The sequence below is a fragment of the Coregonus lavaretus genome (assembly GCF_964263955.1).
Source record: "Coregonus lavaretus genome assembly, chromosome: 35".
NCBI lineage: Eukaryota > Metazoa > Chordata > Actinopteri > Salmoniformes > Salmonidae > Coregonus > Coregonus lavaretus.
The window spans coordinates 2219438-2243073 of NC_140022.1; the positions used below are offsets into that span (position 1 = coordinate 2219438).

The 23636-nt window shown below is 47.1% G+C and overlaps 2 protein-coding genes across 2 annotated transcripts; one reads left to right on the forward strand and one right to left on the reverse strand.

Moving 5' to 3' along the window:
- Nucleotides 1-474: 474 nt before the first annotated feature.
- LOC311109885 (transmembrane protein 39A-like) lies at nt 475-15331 on the forward strand. The gene is made up of 10 exons (XM_084152898.1): nt 475-740; nt 2749-2941; nt 3700-3922; nt 3999-4082; nt 4632-4786; nt 5699-5809; nt 9633-9855; nt 12895-13082; nt 13425-13545; nt 13674-15331. Exons 2-10 carry the CDS (start codon nt 2829-2831, stop codon nt 13941-13943), a joined length of 1488 nt encoding a protein of 495 aa, XP_084009024.1. The 5' UTR covers nt 475-740; nt 2749-2828; the 3' UTR covers nt 13944-15331.
- Nucleotides 15332-15397: 66 nt separating this feature from the next.
- LOC311109719 (serine protease 23-like) lies at nt 15398-23363 on the reverse strand. Its single transcript, XM_084152691.1, has 2 exons — nt 23178-23363; nt 15398-17544 (listed from the first exon to the last, which is right to left on the reverse strand). Exons 1-2 carry the CDS (start codon nt 23213-23215, stop codon nt 16383-16385), a joined length of 1200 nt encoding a protein of 399 aa, XP_084008817.1. The 5' UTR covers nt 23216-23363; the 3' UTR covers nt 15398-16382.
- Between the last annotated feature and the right edge of the window lie 273 nt (nt 23364-23636).

Here is a 23636-nt window from a genome sequence, read left to right on the forward strand (position 1 = left end):
AATGTAAAGACAAATTGACAATTGATTTGAGTAAAATTACATTCAGGATCAAAGGCCATCCATAAGATAAATATATTATAATAATAATATATAATATGCCATTTAGCAGACGCTTTTATCCAAAGCGACTTACAGTCGTGCGTGCATACATTTTTTTTTTTGTGTATGGGTGGTCCCGGGGATCGAACCCACTACCTTGGCGTTACAAGCGCCGTGCTCTACCAGCTGAGCTACAGAGGACCACAGATGTATGTCATTGGATGTCATACTCGTTTGTGATAATTTCTTCAACATAAAGTTAGCAGGAATTAAATGCATATTTTTTTTATTTCACATAATTTACACTGTGTTGAAAATGTTTTGCAAGAGGATTGTAACGTTTGTGTAAATATTCGTCATCAAATTCATGTGCGGCTGCGCGGCAGAAGAACACGTCGCATGAATGATGACGTTTTCGCAAAACAGGCAACGCTTTGCCACGTCGGTCTCTGTGTGCTACTAGTGACTGTAGCTAGCTAGTGTTGCACTGCAAACAGACTCGTTTTTAACCGTATGTTTATTGTTGGAGGTAAACCGATATAACGTTCTGTGTGTTTATAAGTAGCACACAACCCCCTCCCAGCTAAAGCCTAGGAATATATTAATTTTTAAGACGAGAGAAATGTTCGCTACTATCTCGGCTTGCCAACCCACAATTGACTGATGCATCCGTGTCCACACCATCCGCTTTTTGTCGATGTGTGAGTATTCTGTTTTATTCCTGCACGAGTAGCTCATTAGCTAGCAGTGTTTGTATACAATGCATCAAATCCAACATAATGTAACTAACGTTACCTAGGCTACATAACTTCCCCATTTGAAATGATGAATCCTGTAAATGCTCTCGTTTCTTTCCTCTATAATAACAAATGACAGTTCGATCATGTCCAATAACACAATAACTAGCTAGCTTGACTATGTTACTGGAAATAACTAGCTAGTTACAAATTGCTTATACATACCCAGCTAAATGTGTAGTAACTACAGTATGTGTTTAACTAGCTAGCTACTTGTCTTGAAAATACAACTTTTCAACTTCTATGAGAATGTTTAATCTTCTAGAATGTTCTGCTAGTTATAAAGTAGTTAGAAGTTCGATTTTCTGCCATTGGGAATATTGCACTCGCAATACAAGTGTCAGACTTGTGGAACAGTTGCCTATAATATTGGAACCGTTTCCATTCTATCAACCACAGATTTAAGCCGTTACTTTATTGCGCATGCCTTCTGATCTGGGCAATTTCCGCATTTTGCTGTTGAAAAACTTCAGTTTCGATACAACACTACAGTACAGTCATGCTTAAGAAAGTGTTGCCTGAGAACAGTAGCTAGCTATGTTTGCAGATAGGCTACTGCTACTCCAGTCTGACGCAAGCATGGATAAGTTGGGATATTTTTATAACCATTATCACTCATCATCACCTGAAACATTAGTACGTGGAAGAACAACCTAGCGAGTCTTACGTTGACTGGCAGTGCGGCACCTTTGCAACCCTTCCCTTGCTCCTCCAGTAATCAAGGTATGGTGTATAGGACTAGCTAGTTAACTTTATTTTGTGGTTGTGGGCATTGTGTGTCTCTCACGAACTCCTTTGTGTTCAGTCTCCCTTAATGGAATGGCTGTGTGTGTGTGTGCTGTTCCGGAAAACTATACATTAGCCTATGTCCAGCTACTAGGAAGCTCCCCCATTGTCCATTAATTTACACACACACACACACAGGGATTGGGATAACCTGGTTTGGTTATCTCTTGTTCTGTCACCGTGGCCTGTACAGTAGCTAAAGTGTTGTCTTTCACCTGGCTGCCATTGTAAGGTGTGTGTGATGACTGTGTGCTTGTACGTGCATGTGATGACTGTCTGTCTGTCTGTGTGTGATGCCTGTCTGTCTGTGTGTTATGCCTGTCTGTCTGTGTGTTATGCCTGTCGCTCTGTGTGTGATGCCTGTCGCTCTGTGTGTGATGCCTGTCGCTCTGTGTGTGATGCCTGTCTGTCTGTGTGTGATGCCTGTCTGTCTGTGTGTGATGCCTGTCTGTCTGTGTGTGATGCCTGTCTGTCTCTGTGTTATGCCTGTCTGTGTTATGCCTGTCTGTGTGATGCCTGTCTGTGTGATGCCTGTCTGTCTGTGTAATGTGTGGTGTCTGTCTGTGTGATGTCTGTCTGTGATCAGTCTGAGGATGTAGTCTTATGTAATGTTGCATGACCCTGGGTGCTTGACTATGGTGATGATGTTGTCCTACCAGTAACCTAGCCCAGGACTAAACCTATTCACCTACCTCTGTTCTATTGACTCTGTCCTAGTCTTGCCTTTTGTTGACGCCGTCTTCCCCAGGTCTGCGTTCAGTAGGACACGATGTTCTGTAAGGTTTAGATAGAAATACATTGTTTATCCTACGTCATATCATCCTACGTGCCTCTCCGACGAGTAGAGTAGCGACTCATTCATGGCATGTTTTTTTCAGGAGGCGTCTATCTGCAACGTGTGTTTACACATTTTGTCCTCTATTGAGGCTGTTCTTTATTGAACCTGGGTTGTGTTCATTAAGGCACAAGCCATAACAAAATGTGTTGTAACGGAAAACCGAAACAGCCATTTCATATTGCAGAAGTTCAGATGGTATTCTACCTCCCTGTTTTCACTCCGTTTTCTAACGTGTTGTGCCTAATGACCATGACCCTGACGTTGTTTTCTCTCTGTCGGTCTCTCCAGTGGCCTGGCTGTGAGGTGGTGCTGGTCTCTGGGTCTAGGTGGAGAGGCAGTAGCAGGGGGTGTTGAGGTGGTGCCTGGCCATGCCCGGGGGCCGCAGGGGGCCAAGTAGACAACAGCTGAGCCGCTCTGCTCTGCCCTCCCTACAGACTCTGGTGGGGGGCAGCCTCAGCAACGGCAACGGACTCAGGAACAGGTGAGGATACACACACACACAGGTACTGTCCACAGCCCTCACACACACAGAATGGGCTACAGTACTACAACAAGCAGCCCTAACCCCCCTCCCCCCAAACACAAACAGACCTACTTTATTTATTGTCACAAGCCTTATTCCATAGGAAATGAAATGTGTAGGCCTTAGGCTACTTTATCAGACTGTCTTTTTAAAATGTTACTGTCTTCATCTACCATGAGACGGTCATATCTTCTTTTACCATGAGACGGTCATATCTTCTTTTACCATGAGACGGTCATATCTTCATCTACCATGAGACGGTCATATCTTCTTTTACCATGAGACGGTCATATCTTCTTTTACCATGAGACGGTCATATCTTCTTCTACCATGAGACGGTCATATCTTCTTCTACCATGAGACGGTCATATCTTCTTCTACCATGAGACGGTCATATCGTCATCTACCATGAGAGTGAGGGGGGAGTAGTCAGATTATTAATACCACACCTCCTCTGAGGGGAAGAAGGTATGGCAGCTCAGGTGAACACAGAGGAGGAAGAGGCATAGAGATCACGTCACTGTTCAGTTCAGTTCTTTTCTCGCCACAACATGTTCTCCTTTTCCCTCACGGTAAAACACACATTCCTGCATTCTCCAGTAGCAGTCTTGAGAACACACTCTCACCACGCTATAACACTCAAGCTCAAGGCTTCTCCAGAACCACCACACACACACCACTAACCCCAGCTTCTCTCAATGTCCCCCTCCTTCCAGGAGCAGTAACTGTGTGGGACCCTCTGCCCCGCCCCTCTCCGCCCTCATCACGCCGGAACCCGTCCGTCACTCCCGGATCCCTGACCTCCCATTGGACAGCAGCCTGCTGTTTGAGTTCCTGCTCTTCCTCTACCTGCTGGTGGCGCTGTTTGTTCAGTATATTAATATCTACAGGACCGTGTGGTGGTACCCTTACAGTCACCCTGCTGCCTCCACATCTCTGGTGAGTAGTACACACACACACACACACACACACTCTCTCTCTCCTTCAGTCTATTTATTGTCTCTCCTCTCTGCAGAACTTCCATCTTATGGACTACCACCTGGCTGTCTTCATCACAGTGATGCTGGCCAGGAGACTGGTGTGGACCATAGTGTCAGAGGTGTTTATCATACTCTCTCTCTCGCTCTCTCTCTCGCTCTCTCTCTCGCTCTCTCTCTCTGTGTCTCTCTCTCTTCTATCTCTCTCTCTTCTATCTCTTCTCTCTGTCTGTCTCTGTCTCTGTCTCTGTCTCTCTCCCTCTCCCTCTCCCTCTCTCTCTCTCCCTTCCTCAACTTTAGCTGCCTATTTCTCAGCTGTTTCTAAACTTGTTGCATCATGTTTTGGGGTGTATTATTACTTGTGGGAGAGAACTTGTGTCTAGTTTTAGGCTGACGCTGATCCTCCTAGTTGCATCGTTAGTATTGTTTTGTCTGGACTCTGACCAGGGTGTTGTGTGTTTGACTGACTTGTGGTGGCTTTGTATTGTAGTCTTGTTATGTCTGAGTTAAGAGCTTAGTGTGTAGCAATTTATTGTGGTTGATTGTGCTGTCTGTCGGTGGAGTGTGTTTGGTGTAACCTCTAACCTGTGGGTGTGTGTCTGTCTGTCTGTCTGTCTGTCTGTCTGTCTGTCTGTCTGTCTGTCTGTCTGTGGGTGTGTCCCTCCCCCCAGGCGTCTCAGACCAGTCCATGTTCCTTGGTGTGGTACGTGGTTCTGATCGCAGCACGGCTCAGCCTCCTCACTCTGTGTGGCTGGGTTCTCTGTTGGACCCTGGTCAACCTGTTCAAGAACCACTCGGTGCTCAACCTGCTCTTCCTTGGATACCCGTGAGTGGCTCTGTTCAGAGACAGGAGTTACCAGAGGTTTCAGAGTAGTTACTTTAGGACAGCAGCTCTAGAGTTGTTGTGACTATAGCTCTGTAGATGGTAGTCTAGTGGTTTTATTCAGAGATGGTGTCTATGTGCTGGGAAGTAGCGTAGTGTATTTTATTGTTACCAGCCTTTATTACCACAACGTCATATTTGACCATTGTCTAGTTGATCTCACTCCTGTTGTAACTTTCAATTTCTTTCCCTTTCTAATTTTACCTAATTTCTCTCTCCCTCTTTCACGTCTCTCTCCCTCTTTCACGTCTCTCTCCCTCTTTCACTTCTCTCTCCCTCTTTCACGTCTCTCTCCCTCTTTCACTTCTCTCTCCCTCTTTCACTTCTCTCTCCCTCTTTCACTTCTCCCTCCCTCTTTCACTTCTCTCTCCCTCTTTCACTTCTCGCTCCCTCTTTCACTTCTCCCTCCCTCTTTCACTTCTCTCTCCCTCTTTCACTTCTCTCTCCCTCTTTCACTTCTCGCTCCCTCTTTCACTTCTCTCTCCCTCTTTCACGTCTCTCTCCCTCTTTCAAGTCTCTCTCCCTCTTTCACGTCTCTCTCCCTCTTTCACTTCTCTCTCCCTCTTTCACGTCTCTCTCCCTCTTTCACGTCTCTCTCCCTCTTTCACGTCTCTCTCCCTCTTTCACGTCTCTCTCCCTCTTTCACGTCTCTCTCCCTCTTTCACTTCTCTCTCCCTCTTTCACTTCTCCCTCCCTCTTTCACGTCTCCCTCCCTCTTTCACGTCTCCCTCCCTCTTTCACTTCTCCCTCTCTCTTTCACTTCTCTCTCCCTCACGTCTCTCTCCCTCTTGCATTTCTCTCTCTCTCTCTCTTTCTCTCTCCTCTCTATCTCATCCCTGTCTCTCTGTCTGTCAGGTTTGGGGTGTATGTTCCCATGTGTTGCTTCCATCAGGAGGGCAGGGCCCAGCCTGTGCCTTCAGACTGTGGTTACTCAGACCAGGACCTGTCTGATGGGCCCTTCTTCAGGTAAACACACACACTCCCCTTCTTCAGGTAAACACACACACTCCCCTTATTCAGGTAAACAAATAAACAACAGACACACTCCCCTTCTTCAACGTTCTCTCCCCCAGCCAAACACACCCTTCTGGTCAGAGAGGGGGACAGAACATTGACTCAACTGGCAATAAGTTCCCTGCAAAGAGAGGAGTGTGTATGGAGTCAGAGGTAGTCAGGAACTCTTATTGATTTCTTCTCTCTCACAGCCTGGGACAGATACCTCTATTTGATTGTGTGAGTTTAGTCAATGGTCTTTTTAGCCGACACCCCACCTAAAGGGTGTGCGTTTTGAAAGTACCATAGAGAGTACTCTGCAATCTGATATTCCTGTCATGTGGCATTTTGTCAAATGCAATAATAGTGTAATTAAAAAGAATGAAACTGAAAAAGACAGAAGAATACGTTGCTTCCGTCTTACCTGTTATATTTCTGGGCCTGTGTTAATAGTCAGAGTGCTGGGCCGGTATCCATAAAGTGTCTCACAGTGGAAAATTGGTCTTAAGTGCTGAGAATAGACATCTCCTGCTCTTATTGGTTAAAAATAAAAACTCTGCATGAAGCCTCTTAAGTCATAAGAGTCCCACCTTGTCAACAGATATTTAGGACACCTCATGAGTTGAAAGAAATGGATAATAAGAAGATTGTGGGAGCTGTACTGTTAGATTTCAGTGCAGCCTTTGATATTATTGACCATAACTAGGGCTGTAGCGGTCACGGGATTTCGTCAGCCGGTGTCAAGCAAATAACTATCGGTCTCACGGTAATTGACTGTAATTAACATAAACACATGTAGCATCTCCTGGCTTCCACACATAGCCTACAAGCCACTGATGCAAACCTTTTGGGTCATTTACGTTTTAAAAAGTCTAATAAATCCATGGAATAGAGCCTACACCTTCACAATAAATCCATTATTTATTTTAGACAGGTCTAAAGAAACATGATATGAAGAAAATATAGTCTATTTCAGAAGAACAGAATAGCATACTTGTGAGTTTTCCATGTTAGGTCCTGATCTATTTGCATTTTTATGGTGAAAATGATCTTCCCCAAACTTGAAACTCTCGCGCTGCATACCAGTTAGGCTCTACACCCATTGTAAAGTGAATTAATGTGCTTCGTTTTAAGAAGTTATTTGGCCACTTTAGTTGTGATACAAACCTTATCAAAACATATAGGCCTATAGGCTAGGCTACATGAGGTGTGTGACTATGATTCGAAAAGTCACACACAAAAAAGGCATTGTTTCTTGCCTTAAGCTGGGCATCATTCACAGGTGATAATATATAATTCACAAGCGATAGGCTAATATTGTCACCCATCAGACAATTCTTGATTTAATCTTGTCTTTACATATACTAAATAATATATGTGTGAAATTAGTTTTGATTTAGAATGGACCATTATCATTTCACCTGTCTCGAAACAGGGGCAGGGGAAAAAATACATGTAATCTCTGCACTTAAATAGCGAATGGAGGACAGCCAGGTAGGACATGCCAGCCAGGTAGGCTATTCTCCTGTTGTAAAGATTAGCAATGTGCTTAATATTAGGAAAGTTGAGAAATAAAATATAGTAGGCCTAGCCTATAGAGAGCTGATGGGATCCTCCTCTTTTTAATAGAGGCCATCACTCTGTTTTCTCGTGCAATTGCATAGCCTATAAAAATGTTGCGCAACCTGAGCTCATGGGCTCTCATGAAGTGTTTGATTAGATTTTCGATTACATTTGTATTGATGTCAGAGTGATTAGAGGGACAATAGTGCTGAGTACCAGTCAGTTAGCAAGTTTGGTAGGCTACTAATGACCATCAGCAGCATCAGAGCTTGGAGAAGCCTAATTACCGTGACTAAACGGTCACGTGGAATTTGACTGCCTTCATGACTCATGACCGCCGGTGTGGCGGTAATACAGTCACCGCAACAGCCCTAACCATAACCTGTTGTTGAGAACTTATGTGTTATGGCTTTTCAACCTCTGCCATATCATGGATTCAGAGCTATCTATCTAATAGAACTCAGAGGGTTTTCTTTAATGGAAGCTTCTCTAATGTCAAATGTAAAGTGTGGTGTACCACAGGGCAGCTCTCTAGGCCCTCTACTCTTTTCTATTTCTACCAATGACCTGCCACTGGCATTAAACAAAGCATGTGTGTCTGTATGCTGATGATTCAACCATATACGCATCAGCAACCACAGCTAATGAAGTCACTGAAACCCTTAACAAAGAGTTGCAGTCAGTTTTGGAGTGGGTGGCCAGTAATAAACTGGTCCTGAACAACTCTAAAACTAAGAACGTTGTATTTGGTACAAATCACTCCCTAAGTTCTAGACCTCAGCTGAATCTGGTAACGAATGTTGTGGCTGTTGAACAAGTTGAGACTAAATTACTTGGTGTTACCTTAGATTGTAAACTCATGTTCAAAACATATTGATTCAATGGTTGTAAAGATGGGGAGAGGTCTGTCTGTAATAACTAGGTCTTTTTTGACACCACACTCCACAAAGCAAGTCATGCAGGCTCTGGACAATAATCAAGATAAAACTAGTCATATGGTCCAGTGCTGCAAAGAAAGACCTAGTTAAGCTGCAGCTGGCCCAGAACAGAGCGGCACATCTTGCTCTTCATTGTAATCAGAGGGCTAATATAGATACTATGCATGCCAGTCTCTCTTGGCTAAGAGTTGAGGAGAGACTGACTGTGTCTCTTCTTCTGTTTATAAGAAACATTTAATGTGTTGGAAATTCCAAATTGTTTGCATAGACAACTTACACACAGCACTGACACACACACTTACCCCACAAGACATGCCACCAGGGGTCTTTTCACAGTCCCCAGGTCCAGAACAAATTCAAGGAAACGTACAGTATTATACAGAGCAATAAATTAAATAAATAAATATGCCATTTAGCAGACGCTTTTATCCAAAGCGACTTACAGTCATGTGTGCATACATTTTTACGTATGGGTGGTCCCGGGGATCGAACCCACTACCCTGGCGTTACAAGCGCCATGCTCTACCAATTGAGCTACAGAGGACCACTGAGTGCATGGAACTCCCTTCCGTCTTATATAGCGCAAGTGAACAGCAAACCTGGTTTCAAAAAACAAATAAAGCAACACCTCACGGCACAACGCCTCTCCCCCATGTGACCTACTTGTTGTGTGTATGTACTGACATATATGTGGAACTGATAGATGCACACACACACACTACATGTTAATGTTTTTAAATGTATGTAAATTGTAAAGTATTTTGTCTGTAATGTATTTTTCGTTATGTGTCGGACCCCAGGAAGACTAGCTGTCACCATTGACGTTGGCTGATAGGGATCCTAATAAATCAAATAATTTGCACCTTGGTTAATGAGCGTCATCACTGTCTTTCCTTTGCGGTACCTCAAACTGTCGTGAGAACCAGCTGAGATAAACTCTCATGATTTTACTCCTGGCTCAGAGTTTGTCTTAACATCATCCTAAAACCTACTCTGAGCTGGGAGTTTTTTTAAAATCTTAAAACTGGTTTTAACAGGATTCCTAGGACCTTTTCTGAGATGCTTTGTGGACTGGGGCCTAGGGCGTGACTCTTAATAATAAAGAGGATTCATGGGTAACTTATTTTTACCCATAAGAGTAGGAAGTAAACTGTCTATTCTCAGCACTTACGACCAATTTTCTACTCTGAGATACTTTGTGGATATGGGGCCCTGGTCTCCCCTGTCCATGTAGTTATCCATTATGAAAAAACTGATCCTAGATCATCGTTCCTACTTCTCCCTTCTCCCTCCAGGCCCAAGGACTTCCTAGCGTTACTGAGGGAGAACCTGAGAGAGCAGTTTACCTCTCCAGGCCAAATCCCCCACCACACCTGTCCCCAGCCCCCGTCTCCAGAACTCATCCGCAGCGAGGTGGAGGAACTCCGGAGCGACTTCAACCGCCGCATCAAGGAAGTCCTGTTCAACTCCCTGTTCAGCGCTTACTACGTAGCCTTCCTCCCTCTCTGCTTCGTCAAGGTACTAACCCTTATTACGTTGCCTTCCTCTCTGCTTTGTCAAGGTACTAACCCTTACTACGTTGCCTTCCTCTCTGCTTTGTCAAGGTACTAACCCTTACTACGTAGCCTTCCTCTCTCTGCTTTGTCAAGGTACTAACCCTAACCCTTACTACGTAGCCTTCCTCTCTCTGCTTCGTCAAGGTACTAACCCTAACCCTTATTACGTAGCCTTCCTCTCTCTGCTTCATCAAGGTACTAACCCTTACTACCCAGCCTTCCTCTCTCTGCTTCGTCAAGGTACTAACCCTTACTACGTAGCCTTCCTCTCTCTCTGCTTCGTCAAGGTATTAACCCTTACTACGTAGCCTTCCTCTCTCTGCTTCGTCAAGGTACTAACCCTTACTACGTAGCCTTCCTCTCTCTCTGCTTCGTCAAGGTATTAACCCTTACTACGTAGCCTTCCTCTCTCTCTGCTTCGTCAAGGTACTAACCCTAACCCTTACTACGTAGCCTTCCTCTCTCTCTGCTTCGTCAAGGTATTAACCCTTACTACGTAGCCTTCCTCTCTCTGCTTCGTCAAGGTACTAACCCTTACTACGTAGCCTTCCTCTCTCTCTGCTTCGTCAAGGTATTAACCCTTACTACGTAGCCTTCCTCTCTCTGCTTCGTCAAGGTACTAACCCTAACCCTTACTACGTAGCCTTCCTTCCTCTCTGCTTCGTCAAGGTACTAACCCTTACTACGTAGCCTTCCTCTCTCTGCTTCGTCAAGGTACTAACCCTTACTACGTAGCCTTCCTCCCTCTCTGCTTCGTCAAGGTACTAACCCTTACTACGTAGCCTTCCTTGCTCTGCTTCGTCAAGGTACTAACCTTTACTACGTAGCCTTCCTCTCTCTCTGCTTCGTCAAGGTACTAACCCTAACCCTTACTACGTAGCCTTCCTCTCTCTCTGCTTCGTCAAGGTACTAACCCTTACTACGTAGCCTTCCACTCTCTCTGCTTCATCAAGGTACTAACCCTTACTACGTAGCCTTCCTCTCTCTCTGCTTCGTCAAGGTACTAACCCTAACCCTTACTACGTAGCCTTCCACTCTCTCTGCTTCGTCAAGGTACTAACCCTTACTACATAGCCTTCCTCTCTCTGCTTCGTCAAGGTACTAACCCTAACCACGTAGCCTTCTTCTCTCTGCTTCGTCAAGGTACTAACCCTAACCCTTACTACGTAGCCTTCCTCTCTCTCTGCTTCGTCAAGGTACTAACCCTTACTACGTAGCCTTCCTCTCTCTCTGCTTCGTCAAGGTACTAACCCTTACTACGTAGCCTTACTCTCTCTGCTTCGTCAAGGTACTAACCCTAATCCTTACTACGTAGCCTTCCTCTCTCTGCTTCAAGGTACTAACCCTAACCCTTACTACGTAGCCTTCCTCTCTCTGCTTCGTCAAGGTACTAACCCTAATCCTTACTACGTAGCCTTCCTCTCTCTGCTTCAAGGTACTAACCCTTACTACGTAGCCTTCCTCTCTGCTTTGTCAAGGTACTAACCCTTACTACGTAGCCTTCCTCTCTCTGCTTCGTCAAGGTACTAACCCTAACCCTTACTACGTAGCCTTCCTCTCTCTCTGCTTCATCAAGGTACTAACCCTTACTACGTAGCATTCCTCTCTCTGCTTCATCAAGGTACTAACTCTTACTACGTAGCCTTCCTCTCTCTCTGCTTCATCAAGGTACTAACCCTAACCCTTACTACGTAGCCTTCTTCTCTCTGCTTCGTCAAGGTACTAACCCTAACCCTTACTACGTAGCCTTCCTCTCTCTCTGCTTCATCAAGGTACTAACCCTTACTACGTAGCCTTCCTCTCTCTGCTTCATCAAGGTACTAACTCTTACTACGTAGCCTTCCTCTCTCTCTGCTTCATCAAGGTACTAACCCTAACCCTTACTACGTAGCCTCTCTCTCTGCTTCGTCAAGGTACTAACCCTAACCCTTACTACGTAGCCTTCCTCTCTCTGCTTCATCAAGGTACTAACCCTAACCCTTACTACGTAGCCTTCCTCTCTCTCTGCTTCGTCAAGGTACTAACCCTAACCCTTACTACGTAGCCTTCCTCTCTCTGCTTCGTCAAGGTACTAACCCTTACTACGTAGCCTTCCTCTCTCTGCTTCGTCAAGGTACTAACCCTTACTACGTAGCCTTCCTCTCTCTGCTTCGTCAAGGTACTAACCCTAACCCTTACTACGTAGCCTTCCTCTCTCTGCTTCGTCAAGGTACTAACCCTAACCCTTTCTACGTAGCCTTCCTCTCTCTGCTTCGTCAAGGTACGTCACAGTCCTCTCTCTCTCCCACTGTTTCTGCCTCTCTCTTTCATCTCTCTAGCAGGCGGTACATTGGAAGTTGCTGCTCTCCTTCACCTCCCCTCCCTATTATCGAAGGAACTGTCAACCCTCCTGGTACTCACCTCCCCTCCCTATTATCCAAGGATCTGTCAACCCTCCTGGTACTCCCCTCCCCTCCCTATTATCCAAGGATCTGTCAACCCTCCTGGTACTCACCTCCCCTCCCTATTATCCAAGGATCTGTCAACCCTCCTGGTACTCACCTCCCCTCCCTATTATCCAAGGATCTGTCAACCCTCCTGGTACTCACCTCCCCTCCCTATTATCCAAGGATCTGTCAACCCTCCTGGTACTCACCTCCCCTCCCTATTATCCAAGGATCTGTCAACCCTCCTGGTACTCACCTCCCCTCCCTATTATCCAAGGATCTGTCAACCCTCCTGGTACTCACCTCCCCTCCCTATTATCCAAGGATCTGTCAACCCTCCTGGTACTCACCTCCCCTCCCTATTATCCAAGGATCTGTCAACCCTCCTGGTACTCATCTCCCCTCCCTATTATCCAAGGATCTGTCAACCCTCCTGGTAGTCATATTCCCTCCCCTGGGTTTTTGTGTGTTCACAGTTTCCTCCACAAGTCTCCAGGTATCCTAGATGTCGTCTCCTGCCGTTGTGTTAAGCAAGACCCTTGAACCCTAAAACGTCTTCTTCTCTCCCCCTACAGAGTACCCAGTACTATGACATGCGCTGGTCCTGTGAGCACCTGATCATGGTGTGGATCAATGCGTTTGTGATGCTGATGAGCCAGCTGTTACCTCCCAGCTACTGTGACCTGCTGCATCGCTCTGCAGCCCATCTGGGGCGCTGGCAGAAACTGGAGCACGGATCCTACAGCAACGCCCCACAGCACCTGTAGGTAGTCCACACACACACACACACACACTTCTACAGCAACGCCCCACAGCACGTGTGTGTCACTAGGTAACCCAACCTTTCTCCTGGAGAGCTAGCCATGTGCAGGCTTTTGTTCCAACACATCTAATTCTACTAATCAACTGCTCTTCAGGACTCGACCAGGTGTGTTAAAGCAGGGATAGAGCAAAACCCTGCATATCGAGTGTGTCTCCAGGAAGAGGGTTTGCCACCCTGCTGTCCACCACACTCTGCTATCTGGCCTTCTTCAAGGGATGTTTTTATGTGATCTCTTGAGCATCTGTTGTAGGATGAATCTCAACTTTGTGTTGTGTGTTGCAGGTGGTCTGAGAGTACAGTCTGGCCCCAGGGGGTGTTAGTACGCCACAGTCGTAGTCTATACAAGGCTGTGGGACCCTACAACGTGGCCCTGCCGTCAGACGTCTCCCACGCTAGGTTTTACGTGAGTCACTGCCTTTCTCCAGCCCCTTTCATGTCTTTATATCCTGCCTTGAGATTTCACTGATATTTCAATAGAAATACGTGTTTATAAATAAATACATATTTTGATATGTATTTATTGCGTTGTAGTTCCTTTTCCACAAGCCGCTGCGGATCCTGAACCTGTTGATCTGGATCGAGTCTAGCGTGGTCCTGTACCAGCTGTACTCCCTGCTCCGCTCTGAAAGCTGGAACCACACCCTCTCCCTGGGCCTCATCCTCTTCTGCAACTACTACGTCCTCTTCAAGCTGCTCCGGGACCGCATCGTGCTGGGCAAGGCCTACTCCTACCCTCTGACCTCCAGTACAGGCTGCAGCACTACCAACAGCACCAACGGCATGGGGCTGAAGTCCCAGTGACACCCCAGGAGACGGTTCTGGAGCTGGGGGAAGAGGGTTGGGATACTCCCTAGCCTCCCTGGAGGGATGGAGGGGAGATGGGATGGAAGGGGTGGAGGGGGGAGATTGACTGTGAACTCATATTGTTTTGATACGGTTCTATTTTTCATGCAATGTTTATACCTATTTAAATAATATTTTATTTTGTATACTGTTTCAAAAGTAACACAGGGCATTACGGTAGTATTGTCATGTGATGTTTGTTGCCTCGTGGTGCAAAGCGATTGAATGGGAGAGAGTGAGTTGTGTTCATGATGCCATGAGGCCCAGCCCCCACGCTGTGCTAAGCTCCTCCTCCTATGCTCGCCGCGTTCCGACTTCCACCAAAGATGCTTAAAAGAAGGCTTCAGAGCCAATCAGAGGGATAGACTTTGGCGCCGGCGGGCCAATCAAGGAAGAGACTTTGGCTCGGTTGGCCAATCAAGGAAGAGACTGAGGAGGAGTGCCCGCCTCTCCCTGCACACTGCCTCTGTAGAGGACGTATTCATCCTCTTACTGTATTTTATTAGGATTCGTTTCGTAGCAAGACTGTCTGCAGTTTGGCCATGAGCGCTGACTCTGGTGCCTGTAGAACATTGTGCGTCCCAAATGGCACCCTATTCCCTACATAGTGCACTCCTTTTGTCTACAGCCTCGTGGGCCCAGGTCAAAAGTAGTGCACTATATAGGGAATAGGGTGCTGTTTGGGACAGGCCCAATGTCTCCTTTGCAGTGTCATGTTCATTCAGGTCGTTCATTCACCACAAATAGCCTCTCTTTATTTTACTGTGCCTGAGCAGCGAAAAACATAGATATAGTCTGAATAGAATGGACACCACCACCGCAACAGATTGCATGGCCGTTTTCTAGATGGGATGCAAACCACATTGAATGTGCAGTTATGTATGTATGTGTTTTACTTTCCAGTTTGTGCTTTAAAATTAAATCACAAATTACACTCGATATCTTCAAATCTAAAAGTTCTGCTCAGCTGCAAGCAGTGTTATTTCCAGATGAAGACCTGAGATGGGTTCTAGTGCCATAATTGTCCATTCACCCGTTCTATTTCGTTCTATTTCTATGAGCAGCTGAACTAGAATGATTCATGTTTTTCGACGTGCCAAAATCCCAAGTTACCTGGATGAACGTGTTTGTTCATGGGCGCGTTCCTCGTCGTCTTTACTGTAGTCCTGTTGCAGGCGGCTCTCAGCAGATTGCAATGTCATATGAATGTGGTTCCTGAGATGTTAGCCGGTGGGGTGGGGGGGGCATGGACTCTCGTATGGCTCACAGTATTTGATTTCCGAGAGCATTTCTTATGCCGTTGAAATATGAAATAAAATAATAAAATAAAAAAGCTGTTAAACTGACTTGTGAAATGTGATTGTTTGTCCACGAGATCGTGTAGATGAGAGATGAAACCACAAAGACCGATTTGCAAAACAGCATTATGCATTTTATTCCAAAGCATTATAAAGTTGATATATATTGCAGAACAATTGTTTTTAAAACACAAAAATAGCTCAACCATAAAGTTTGACAAAGTGCATATCTTGAGTAGATGAGGATCCGTATGGCAGAGGCAACGATGAGTCAACTCTCCGGTGCGATGCATCAGTGGCCTGTAGTATTGTCTTTGACCCAGCAGAGGGAGCTATGGATATTTTACTCGGGGCCATTTGAAACACCAACAATTTGTACTGTGACAGTACTTTGTAGTACTTTGAAGAGCAGGATAGCACCTTTGGTTGATGACAGGGTTGCATTCATTGGCAAAAACAGGAGATGTCCCAACAGAGCTCTTACAATCTATAGAATTAGCAGTGAAACCATGTGTCTGTCTCCCCGGCTCTCCACCATCTCTTACACACCTTCTTCCTGCTTTTATTTCATCCTTTCTTTCAGTGCATTAAATGTTCTCTTAACCATCATGACATGTCGGTCCAGGGAGTCTTGGTCAAAGCCATCTCCTTAAGCTCAGTCATAAGAACCTTTTCAGTTATGTTTCAAAGCACAGTGTTGATAATGCAGCAAGTCGGCACAAATACATTATTACATTTTATTTCATGTGTGGTTGAAAGGGTTAGTGAGGTTGTATGTATGTACAGTATGACAGTATGACTTCCTGGATGTAAATCTGAGTGGTTACAGTTGTGTGTTGGAGGATGTCTCTGCATGCACAACGATGGATGTGTTAATAATGGAACAATATTAATACATGATGAAGTATGTACTGCATGTGCATGAATGACATTTCCATTGGTCAACTTCACTTCCTCTTCCTCAGCAAGGGAAGTAAAGACCCACTTCACTTTCTCCTCCATCAATCCTTTTCGTTTGTGTGTGTGTGTGTGTGTGTGTGTGTGTGTGTACAGTATGTGCATGACATGTCAATGTCCATCGGTCAACTCCACCTCTTCCTCATCCTTCTCGGCAGTCTACGTAGTTTCCTTTGATCCAGTAGCAGATCTGGGCATATTTCAGCGGCGTCACCCTCACCGCCACGTTAAACTCCTGTGACGCCCCGTCTCGATCCACCCACTGGTGCCCCGAGAACACCCCGATCACCTTCCTCTCCCAGCGCCGCCTCCTCCGGTCCCACATACGGGCGTAGACCCCCGAGCCGCTGGCCCCGGGCTGGGCATCACAGTGCTGGTAGAGTAGGTCCGACGTCTCCTCTCCAGCCCGGCAGAACCGGTAGACCAGCTGGCCCGGCCGGTCGTTGTCGTAGCCGGAGAACTGGACCCGGCGCCCGGGCAGTTGCTTCGCCGGCGGGGAGACACCCAGCTTCATGTGGCGTCTCTTGTGGGCCTTCTTGAGCTCTAACAAGGCGTAGTCGTAGTCCATTCCAATGTCATTGCCGTTGCCCTTGATCCAGCCTTTGGGCACATGGGTGCGCTTGGCACGAATCCACTGGAACTTCATTTTATTTGGGGGTGACAGATGGGCGTTGGATGCATTGGTGGCAGAGGCGGGATTGGGAGAGTCACGCTGCTTTGGCTTCAGGAAACCCACCCGGAGCTTCTGCGCCCCTTTCACGTAGTTCTTCCCATCGTGGATGCAGTGGGCGGCGGTCAAAACGTGCCGGTCGCCCACCAGCGTTCCGGAACACCCGGTAGACAGCTTGACTGCCGCCGAGAACGGGTAGTTCAACAGGAAGTCTTGCCCTATGATGCTGAAACGCCCGTCATGGCCAAAGATCTGGCGTTTGCTTCTGGAATGGGGTGCTGGCGTGGTCTGGGGGCGGGCAGTGTACCCGTAGATCCCCACGGCGGTTTCGGTGAGGCGACCGTTGCTATGGAGCGTCTCGTATGACAGGATGCTACGCAGGTCCCAGTAGCTGGGGGGAGGAGCCTTCTTGTGGCATTCCGGGTCACATGGGGAGGTGACGTCCAATCGGGCATCAGCCTGGAAGTGGGGGGCGGGGCGGTCCTCTGTCACCTGGGGTAAGACCACGGGGACGCGCTGCAGGGGCCATTGGGGTCGGATAGAAGCCACTGGAGGAATGGAGAAGAGGAGGAAGAGGGAGAGGAGGGGAAGGGGGGATGGGATGGAGGGAACAGAGGCCATGGAGGAGGGGGACCTAGGAGAGGGGAGAGGACCGGTGAGATGTTATGTTACTAAATACCTAGACAGGTGAGATGTGATGTCACTAAATACCTAGACAGGTGAGATGTGATGTCACTAAATACCTACACAGGTGAGATGTGATGTCACTAAATACCTAGACAGGTGAGATGTGATGTCACTAAATACCTAGAAAGGTGAGATGTGATGTCACTAAATACCTAGACAGGTGAGATGTGATGTCACTAAATATCTAGACAGGTGAGATGTGATGTCACTAAATACCTAGACAGGTGAGATGTGATGTCACTAAATACCTAGACAGGTGAGATGTGATGTCACTAAATACCTAGACAGGTGAGATGTGATGTCACTAAATACCTACACAGGTGAGATGTGATGTCACTAAATACCTAGACAGGTGAGATGTGATGTCACTAAATACCTAGAAAGGTGAGATGTGATGTCACTAAATACCTAGACAGGTGAGATGTGATGTCACTAAATATCTAGACAGGTGAGATGTGATGTCACTAAATACCTAGACAGGTGAGATGTGATGTCACTAAATACCTAGACAGGTGAGATGTGATGTCACTAAATACCTAGACAGGTGAGATGTGATGTCACTAAATACCTACACAGGTGAGATGTGATGTCACTAAATACCTAGACAGGTGAGATGTGATGTCACTAAATACCTAGACAGGTGAGATGTGATGTCACTAAATATCTAGACAGGTGAGATGTGATGTCACTAAATACCTAGACAGGTGAGATGTGATGTCACTAAATACCTAGACAGGTGAGATGTGATGTCACTAAATACCTAGACAGGTGAGATGTGATGTCATTAAATACCTAGACAGGTGAGATGTGATGTCACTAAATACCTAGACAGGTGAGATGTGATGTCACTAAATACCTAGACAGGTGAGATGTGATGTCACTAAATACCTAGACAGGTGAGATGTGATGTCACTAAATACCTAGACAGGTGAGATGTGATGTCACTAAATACCTAGACAGGTGAGATGTGATGTCATTAAATACCTAGATAGGTGAGATGTGGTGAGCTAGTAATACATCAGTGGTCTTTAAGCTGATAAAACAGTCCCTTCTCTCACTGTTACATGTGATTTAGTGTTTGTTTATATGATTATGCTATTTCTTATATTAGTCATGATCTCTATAGACACTGCAGTTCTGCTGCAGTGACCAGAGAGACTTGTAGTTCTGCTGCAGCGACCAAAGGGACCAGAGAGATCTGTAGTTCTGCTGCAGCGACCAGAGGGACCAGAGAGATTTGTAGTTCTGCTGCAGCGACCAAAGGGACCAGAGAGATCCGTAGTTCTGCTGCAGCGACCAGAGAGACCAGAGAGATCTGTAGTTCTGCTGCAGCGACCAAAGGGAACAGAGATCTGTAGTTTTGCTGCAGCGACCAAAGGGACCAGAGAGATCTGTAGTTCTGCTGCAGCGACCAGAGGGACCAGAGAGATCTGTAGTTCTGCTGCAGCGACCAGAGGGACCAGAGAGATCTGTAGTTCTGCTGCAGCGACCAAAGGGACCAGAGAGATCTGTAGTTCTGCTGCAGCAACCAGAGGGACCAGAGAGATCTGTAGTTCTGCTGCAGCGACCAGAGGGACCAGAGAGATCTGTAGTTCTGCTGCAGCGACCAAAGGGACCAGAGAGATCTGTAGTTCTGCTACAGCGACCAGAGGGACTAGAGAGATCTGTAGTTCTGCTGCAGCGACCAGAGATATATCTGTAGTTCTGCTGCAGCGACCAGAGGGACCAGAGAGATCTGTAGTTCTGCTGCAGCGACCAGAGGGACCAGAGAGGTCTGTAGTTCTGCTGCAGCGACCAAAGGGACCAGAGAGATCTGTAGTTCTGCTGCAGCGACCAAAGGGAACAGAGAGATCCGTAGTTCTGCTGCAGCGACCAAAGGGACCAGAGATATCTGTAGTTCTGCTGCAGCGACCAGAGGGACCAGAGAGATCTGTAGTTCTGCTGCAGCGACCAAAGGGACCAGAGAGATCTGTAGTTCTGCTGCAGCGACCAGAGGGACTAGAGAGATCTGTAGTTCTGCTGCAGCGACCAAAGGGACCAGAGAGATCTGTAGTTCTGCTGCAGCGACCAGAGGGACTAGAGAGATCTGTAGTTCTGCTGCAGCGACCAGAGATATATCTGTAGTTCTGCTGCAGCGACCAGAGGGACCAGAGAGATCTGTAGTTCTGCTGCAGCGACCAGAGGGACCAGAGAGGTCTGTAGTTCTGCTGCAGCGACCAGAGGGACCAGAGAGATCTGTAGTTCTGCTGCAGCGACCAAAGGGACCAGAGAGATCTGTAGTTCTGCTGCAGCGACCAGAGGGACTAGAGAGATCTGTAGTTCTGCTGCAGCGACCAGAGATATATCTGTAGTTCTGCTGCAGCGACCAGAGGGACCAGAGAGATCTGTAGTTCTGCTGCAGCGACCAGAGGGACCAGAGAGGTCTGTAGTTCTGCTGCAGCGACCAAAGGGACCAGAGAGATCTGTAGTTCTGCTGCAGCGACCAAAGGGAACAGAGAGATCCGTAGTTCTGCTGCAGCGACCAAAGGGACCAGAGATATATGTAGTTCTGCTGCAGCGACCAGAAGGACCAGAGAGATCTGTAGTTCTGCTGCAGCGACCAGAGGGACCAGAGAGATCTGTAGTTCTGCTGCAGCGACCAAAGGGACCAGAGAGATCTGTAGTTCTGCTGCAGCGACCAGAGGGACCAGAGAGATCTGTAGTTCTGCTACAGCGACCAAAGGGACCAGAGAGATCTGTAGTTCTCCTGCAGCGACCAGAGGGACCAGAGATATCTGTAGTTCTGCTACAGCGACCAAAGGGACCAGAGAGATCTGTAGTTCTGCTGCAGGGACCAGAGGGACCAGAGAGATCTGTAGTTCTGCTGCAGCGACCAAAGGGACCAGAGAGATATGTAGTTCTGCTGCAGCGACCAGAGGGACCAGAGAGATCTGTAGTTCTGCTGCAGCGACCAGAGGGACCAGAGATATCTGTAGTTCTGCTACAGCGACCAAAGGGACCAGAGAGATCTGTAGTTCTGCTGCAGGGACCAGAGATATCTGTAGTTCTGCTGCAGCGACCAGAGGGACCAGAGATATCTGTAGTTCTGCTGCAGCGACCAAAGGGACCAGAGAGATCTGTAGTTCTGCTGCAGCGACCAAAGGGACCAGAGAGATCTGTAGTTCTGCTGCAGCGACCAGAGGGACTAGAGCGATCTGTAGTTCTGCTGCAGCGACCAGAGGGACCAGAGAGATCTGTAGTTCTCCTGCAGCGACCAGAGGGACCAGAGATATCTGTAGTTCTGCTACAGCGACCAAAGGGACCAGAGAGATCTGTAGTTCTGCTGCAGGGACCAGAGGGACCAGAGAGATCTGTAGTTCTGCTGCAGCGACCAAAGGGACCAGAGAGATATGTAGTTCTGCTGCAGCGACCAAAGGGACCAGAGAGATCTGTAGTTCTGCTGCAGCGACCAGAGGGACCAGAGATATCTGTAGTTCTGCTACAGCGACCAAAGGGACCAGAGAGATCTGTAGTTCTGCTGCAGGGACCAGAGATATCTGTAGTTCTGCTGCAGCGACCAGAGGGACCAGAGATATCTGTAGTTCTGCTGCAGCGACCAAAGGGACCAGAGAGATCTGTAGTTCTGCTGCAGCGACCAGAGGGACTAGAGCGATCTGTAGTTCTGCTGCAGCGACCAGAGGGACCAGATAGATCTGTAGTTCTGCTGCAGCGACCAGAGGGACCAGATAGATCTGTAGTTCTGCTGCAGCAACAAAAGGGACCAGCGAGATCTGTAGTTCTGCTGCAGCGACCAAAGGGACCAGAGAGATCTGTAGTTCTGCTGCAGCAACAAAAGGGACCAGCGAGATCTGTAGTTCTGCTACAGCGACCAGAGAGATCTGTAGTTCTGCTGCAGCGACCAAAGGGACCAGAGAGATCTGTAGTTCTGCTGCAGCGACCAAAGAGACCAGAGAGATCTGTAGTTCTGCTGCAGCGACCAGAGGGACCAGAGAGATATGTAGTTCTGCTGCAGCGACCAAAGGGACCAGAGAGATCTGTAGTTCTGCTGCAGCGACCAAAGGGACCAGAGAGATCTGTAGATCTGCTGCAGCGACCAAAGAGACCAGAGAGATCTGTAGTTCTGCTGCAGCAACAAAAGGGACCAGCGAGATCTGTAGTTCTGCTACAGCGACCAGAGGGACCAGAGAGATCTGTAGTTCTGCTGCAGCAACAAAAGGGACCAGCGAGATCTATAGTTCTGCTACAGCGACCAAAGAAACCCGAGAGATCTGTAGTTCTGCTGCAGCAACAAAAGGGACCAGCGAGATCTATAGTTCTGCTACAGCGACCAAAGAGACCAGAGATATCTGTAGTTCTGCTGCAGCGACCAGAGAGATCAGCGCCCTTCTGAATGTGACCGGATGTCTGGACCGTCACAGCGGCTGGGAAACATTCTCCAACCCAGACCCGGCGAGCCCTTCATCGTATTTTTAGCCACCAGACTGGAGCTAGGGGGGGGGGGGGGGTTGTGTGCACAAGGGACTAAGATTTCTGCCTTAGGAATTTTGAGCTGCGGTGGAATTCGGCCAAGCAGTTACACAACTTCCACTGTTTTAATATGGCTTAAAATGTCCCTGAGCCAGGGGTTAAAGGTTAGAGGTCAGGTGCTCTATGCAGCGCAGAGCAGCACTGGAGTAAAGTTCCAGAAGCTGGGAGGGTGAGGAGGCTGTGATCGCTGTGTCAAGTAGGAGGAACGCTCACTGTCTGGGTACGTCCCAAATGGCACCCTATTCCCTATATAGTGCACTATTTTTGACCAGTGCTCTATTGGGTTCTGGTCAAAAGTAGTGCACTTCATAGGGAATAGGGTACCATGTGGGATGCACCCTCTGTCTCTCAATCGCCCCCTGTACAGACTGGAAGCAGGAACTGTATAGTAGTCTATCATAATGGTTCTATTAACTAGATTTCTCCTTTGGGATCCAGCAGGCTATAGGACAGTCTGCAGCAGCGGGTGGTGGTGGCTGGTGAAAATGCTTAGGTTTGTAAAGCAAAGTTGTAGGATCAGGCAACCAACCGCTAAAGTGATGGTTCATTAATAAACATGTAATACCTTCCAATGAATGAACTCATTCTGAATAAGAAAATGAGTGTAAACTGTAGCCTACTTACATCTATCTGTGGGCCTACATGCCCTGGACAGTATACATGTCCTGAACCCACAAGCGTGTTATGAACAAATAAAAAGGAAGAACTGGTCGAAACAATGTCTCTTCTCTTCGCTTCTGATGATCATTGATCTGATTTATAGGCTAAAATAAAACGATAAAGAGTGACAATGACCTTTGCACTGTTCGTTATTAACAGATATCACACAGTGTCCAAAACACTAACGTTATTGCATTATAAATGTTGATGAAATTATGTTTCACCATCGCTCACATTTAAATCTGCTTGGGCATTAATTATTCTAGAACTTTTCCAATGAGTCTCGCTCCGATGCTCACCGTGCTCATTAGCCTACATTGGAAGCCTGAATAGGAAATTATATAGGATTTATAGAACATTAAATAATAGGCTATAAAAGGTGAAAATCCTTACCCACGGAGCGCTTCTCCCCACTTACACTTGGTTTGCATTGGCAAGTGGCACGCGATGGGTTGTTTGGGGAAGCTGCGGTTGTTGCTGCTACCGCGCGGACATCAGTGGGTATCGGCGCAATAACGCGACTGCTGCGAAGAGGTGGAAGTAAAACTATTCCTTTCAAAAAGTAGATCCTTACACCAGGAGAGAGGAGGTCAAATGAAAACGATTTATTCTCTCAGGAATCATCTACTATTATTCCGGGAAAAGTGTTCCGAAGGCAACCCGTCCGCTGCAGATGCTCCTCCATTGGAACAGGCGCTCGCTCCGTGGATACTAACAGGAGTTTAATGACCACCCAAAAGCCGCTGCCTCTGCTATAACCCGGCCCGTCACGTGACTGATTATATTTTGCTTGTCATTTGCATGGCAACGATTTAAACACTGACAAACAATATCAGAGATGAGGAAACTATT

Bases quoted from the DNA above. Each gene is read 5' to 3' on its own strand.
- LOC311109885 (XM_084152898.1), top strand. From the start codon at position 2,829: ATGCCCGGGGGCCGCAGGGGGCCAAGTAGACAACAGCTGAGCCGCTCT. The intron at 4,083-4,631 runs GTGTTTATCATA...CCCTCCCCCCAG, and splicing joins TGTGGACCATAGTGTCAGAG to GCGTCTCAGACCAGTCCATG. The intron at 9,856-12,894 runs GTACTAACCCTT...CTCCCCCTACAG, and splicing joins TCCCTCTCTGCTTCGTCAAG to AGTACCCAGTACTATGACAT.
- LOC311109719 (XM_084152691.1), bottom strand. From the start codon at position 23,215: ATGCAAACCAAGTGTAAGTGGGGAGAAGCGCTCCGTGG. The intron at 17,545-23,177 runs GTAAGGATTTTC...CCCCTCTCCTAG, and splicing joins TGGGGAGAAGCGCTCCGTGG to GTCCCCCTCCTCCATGGCCT.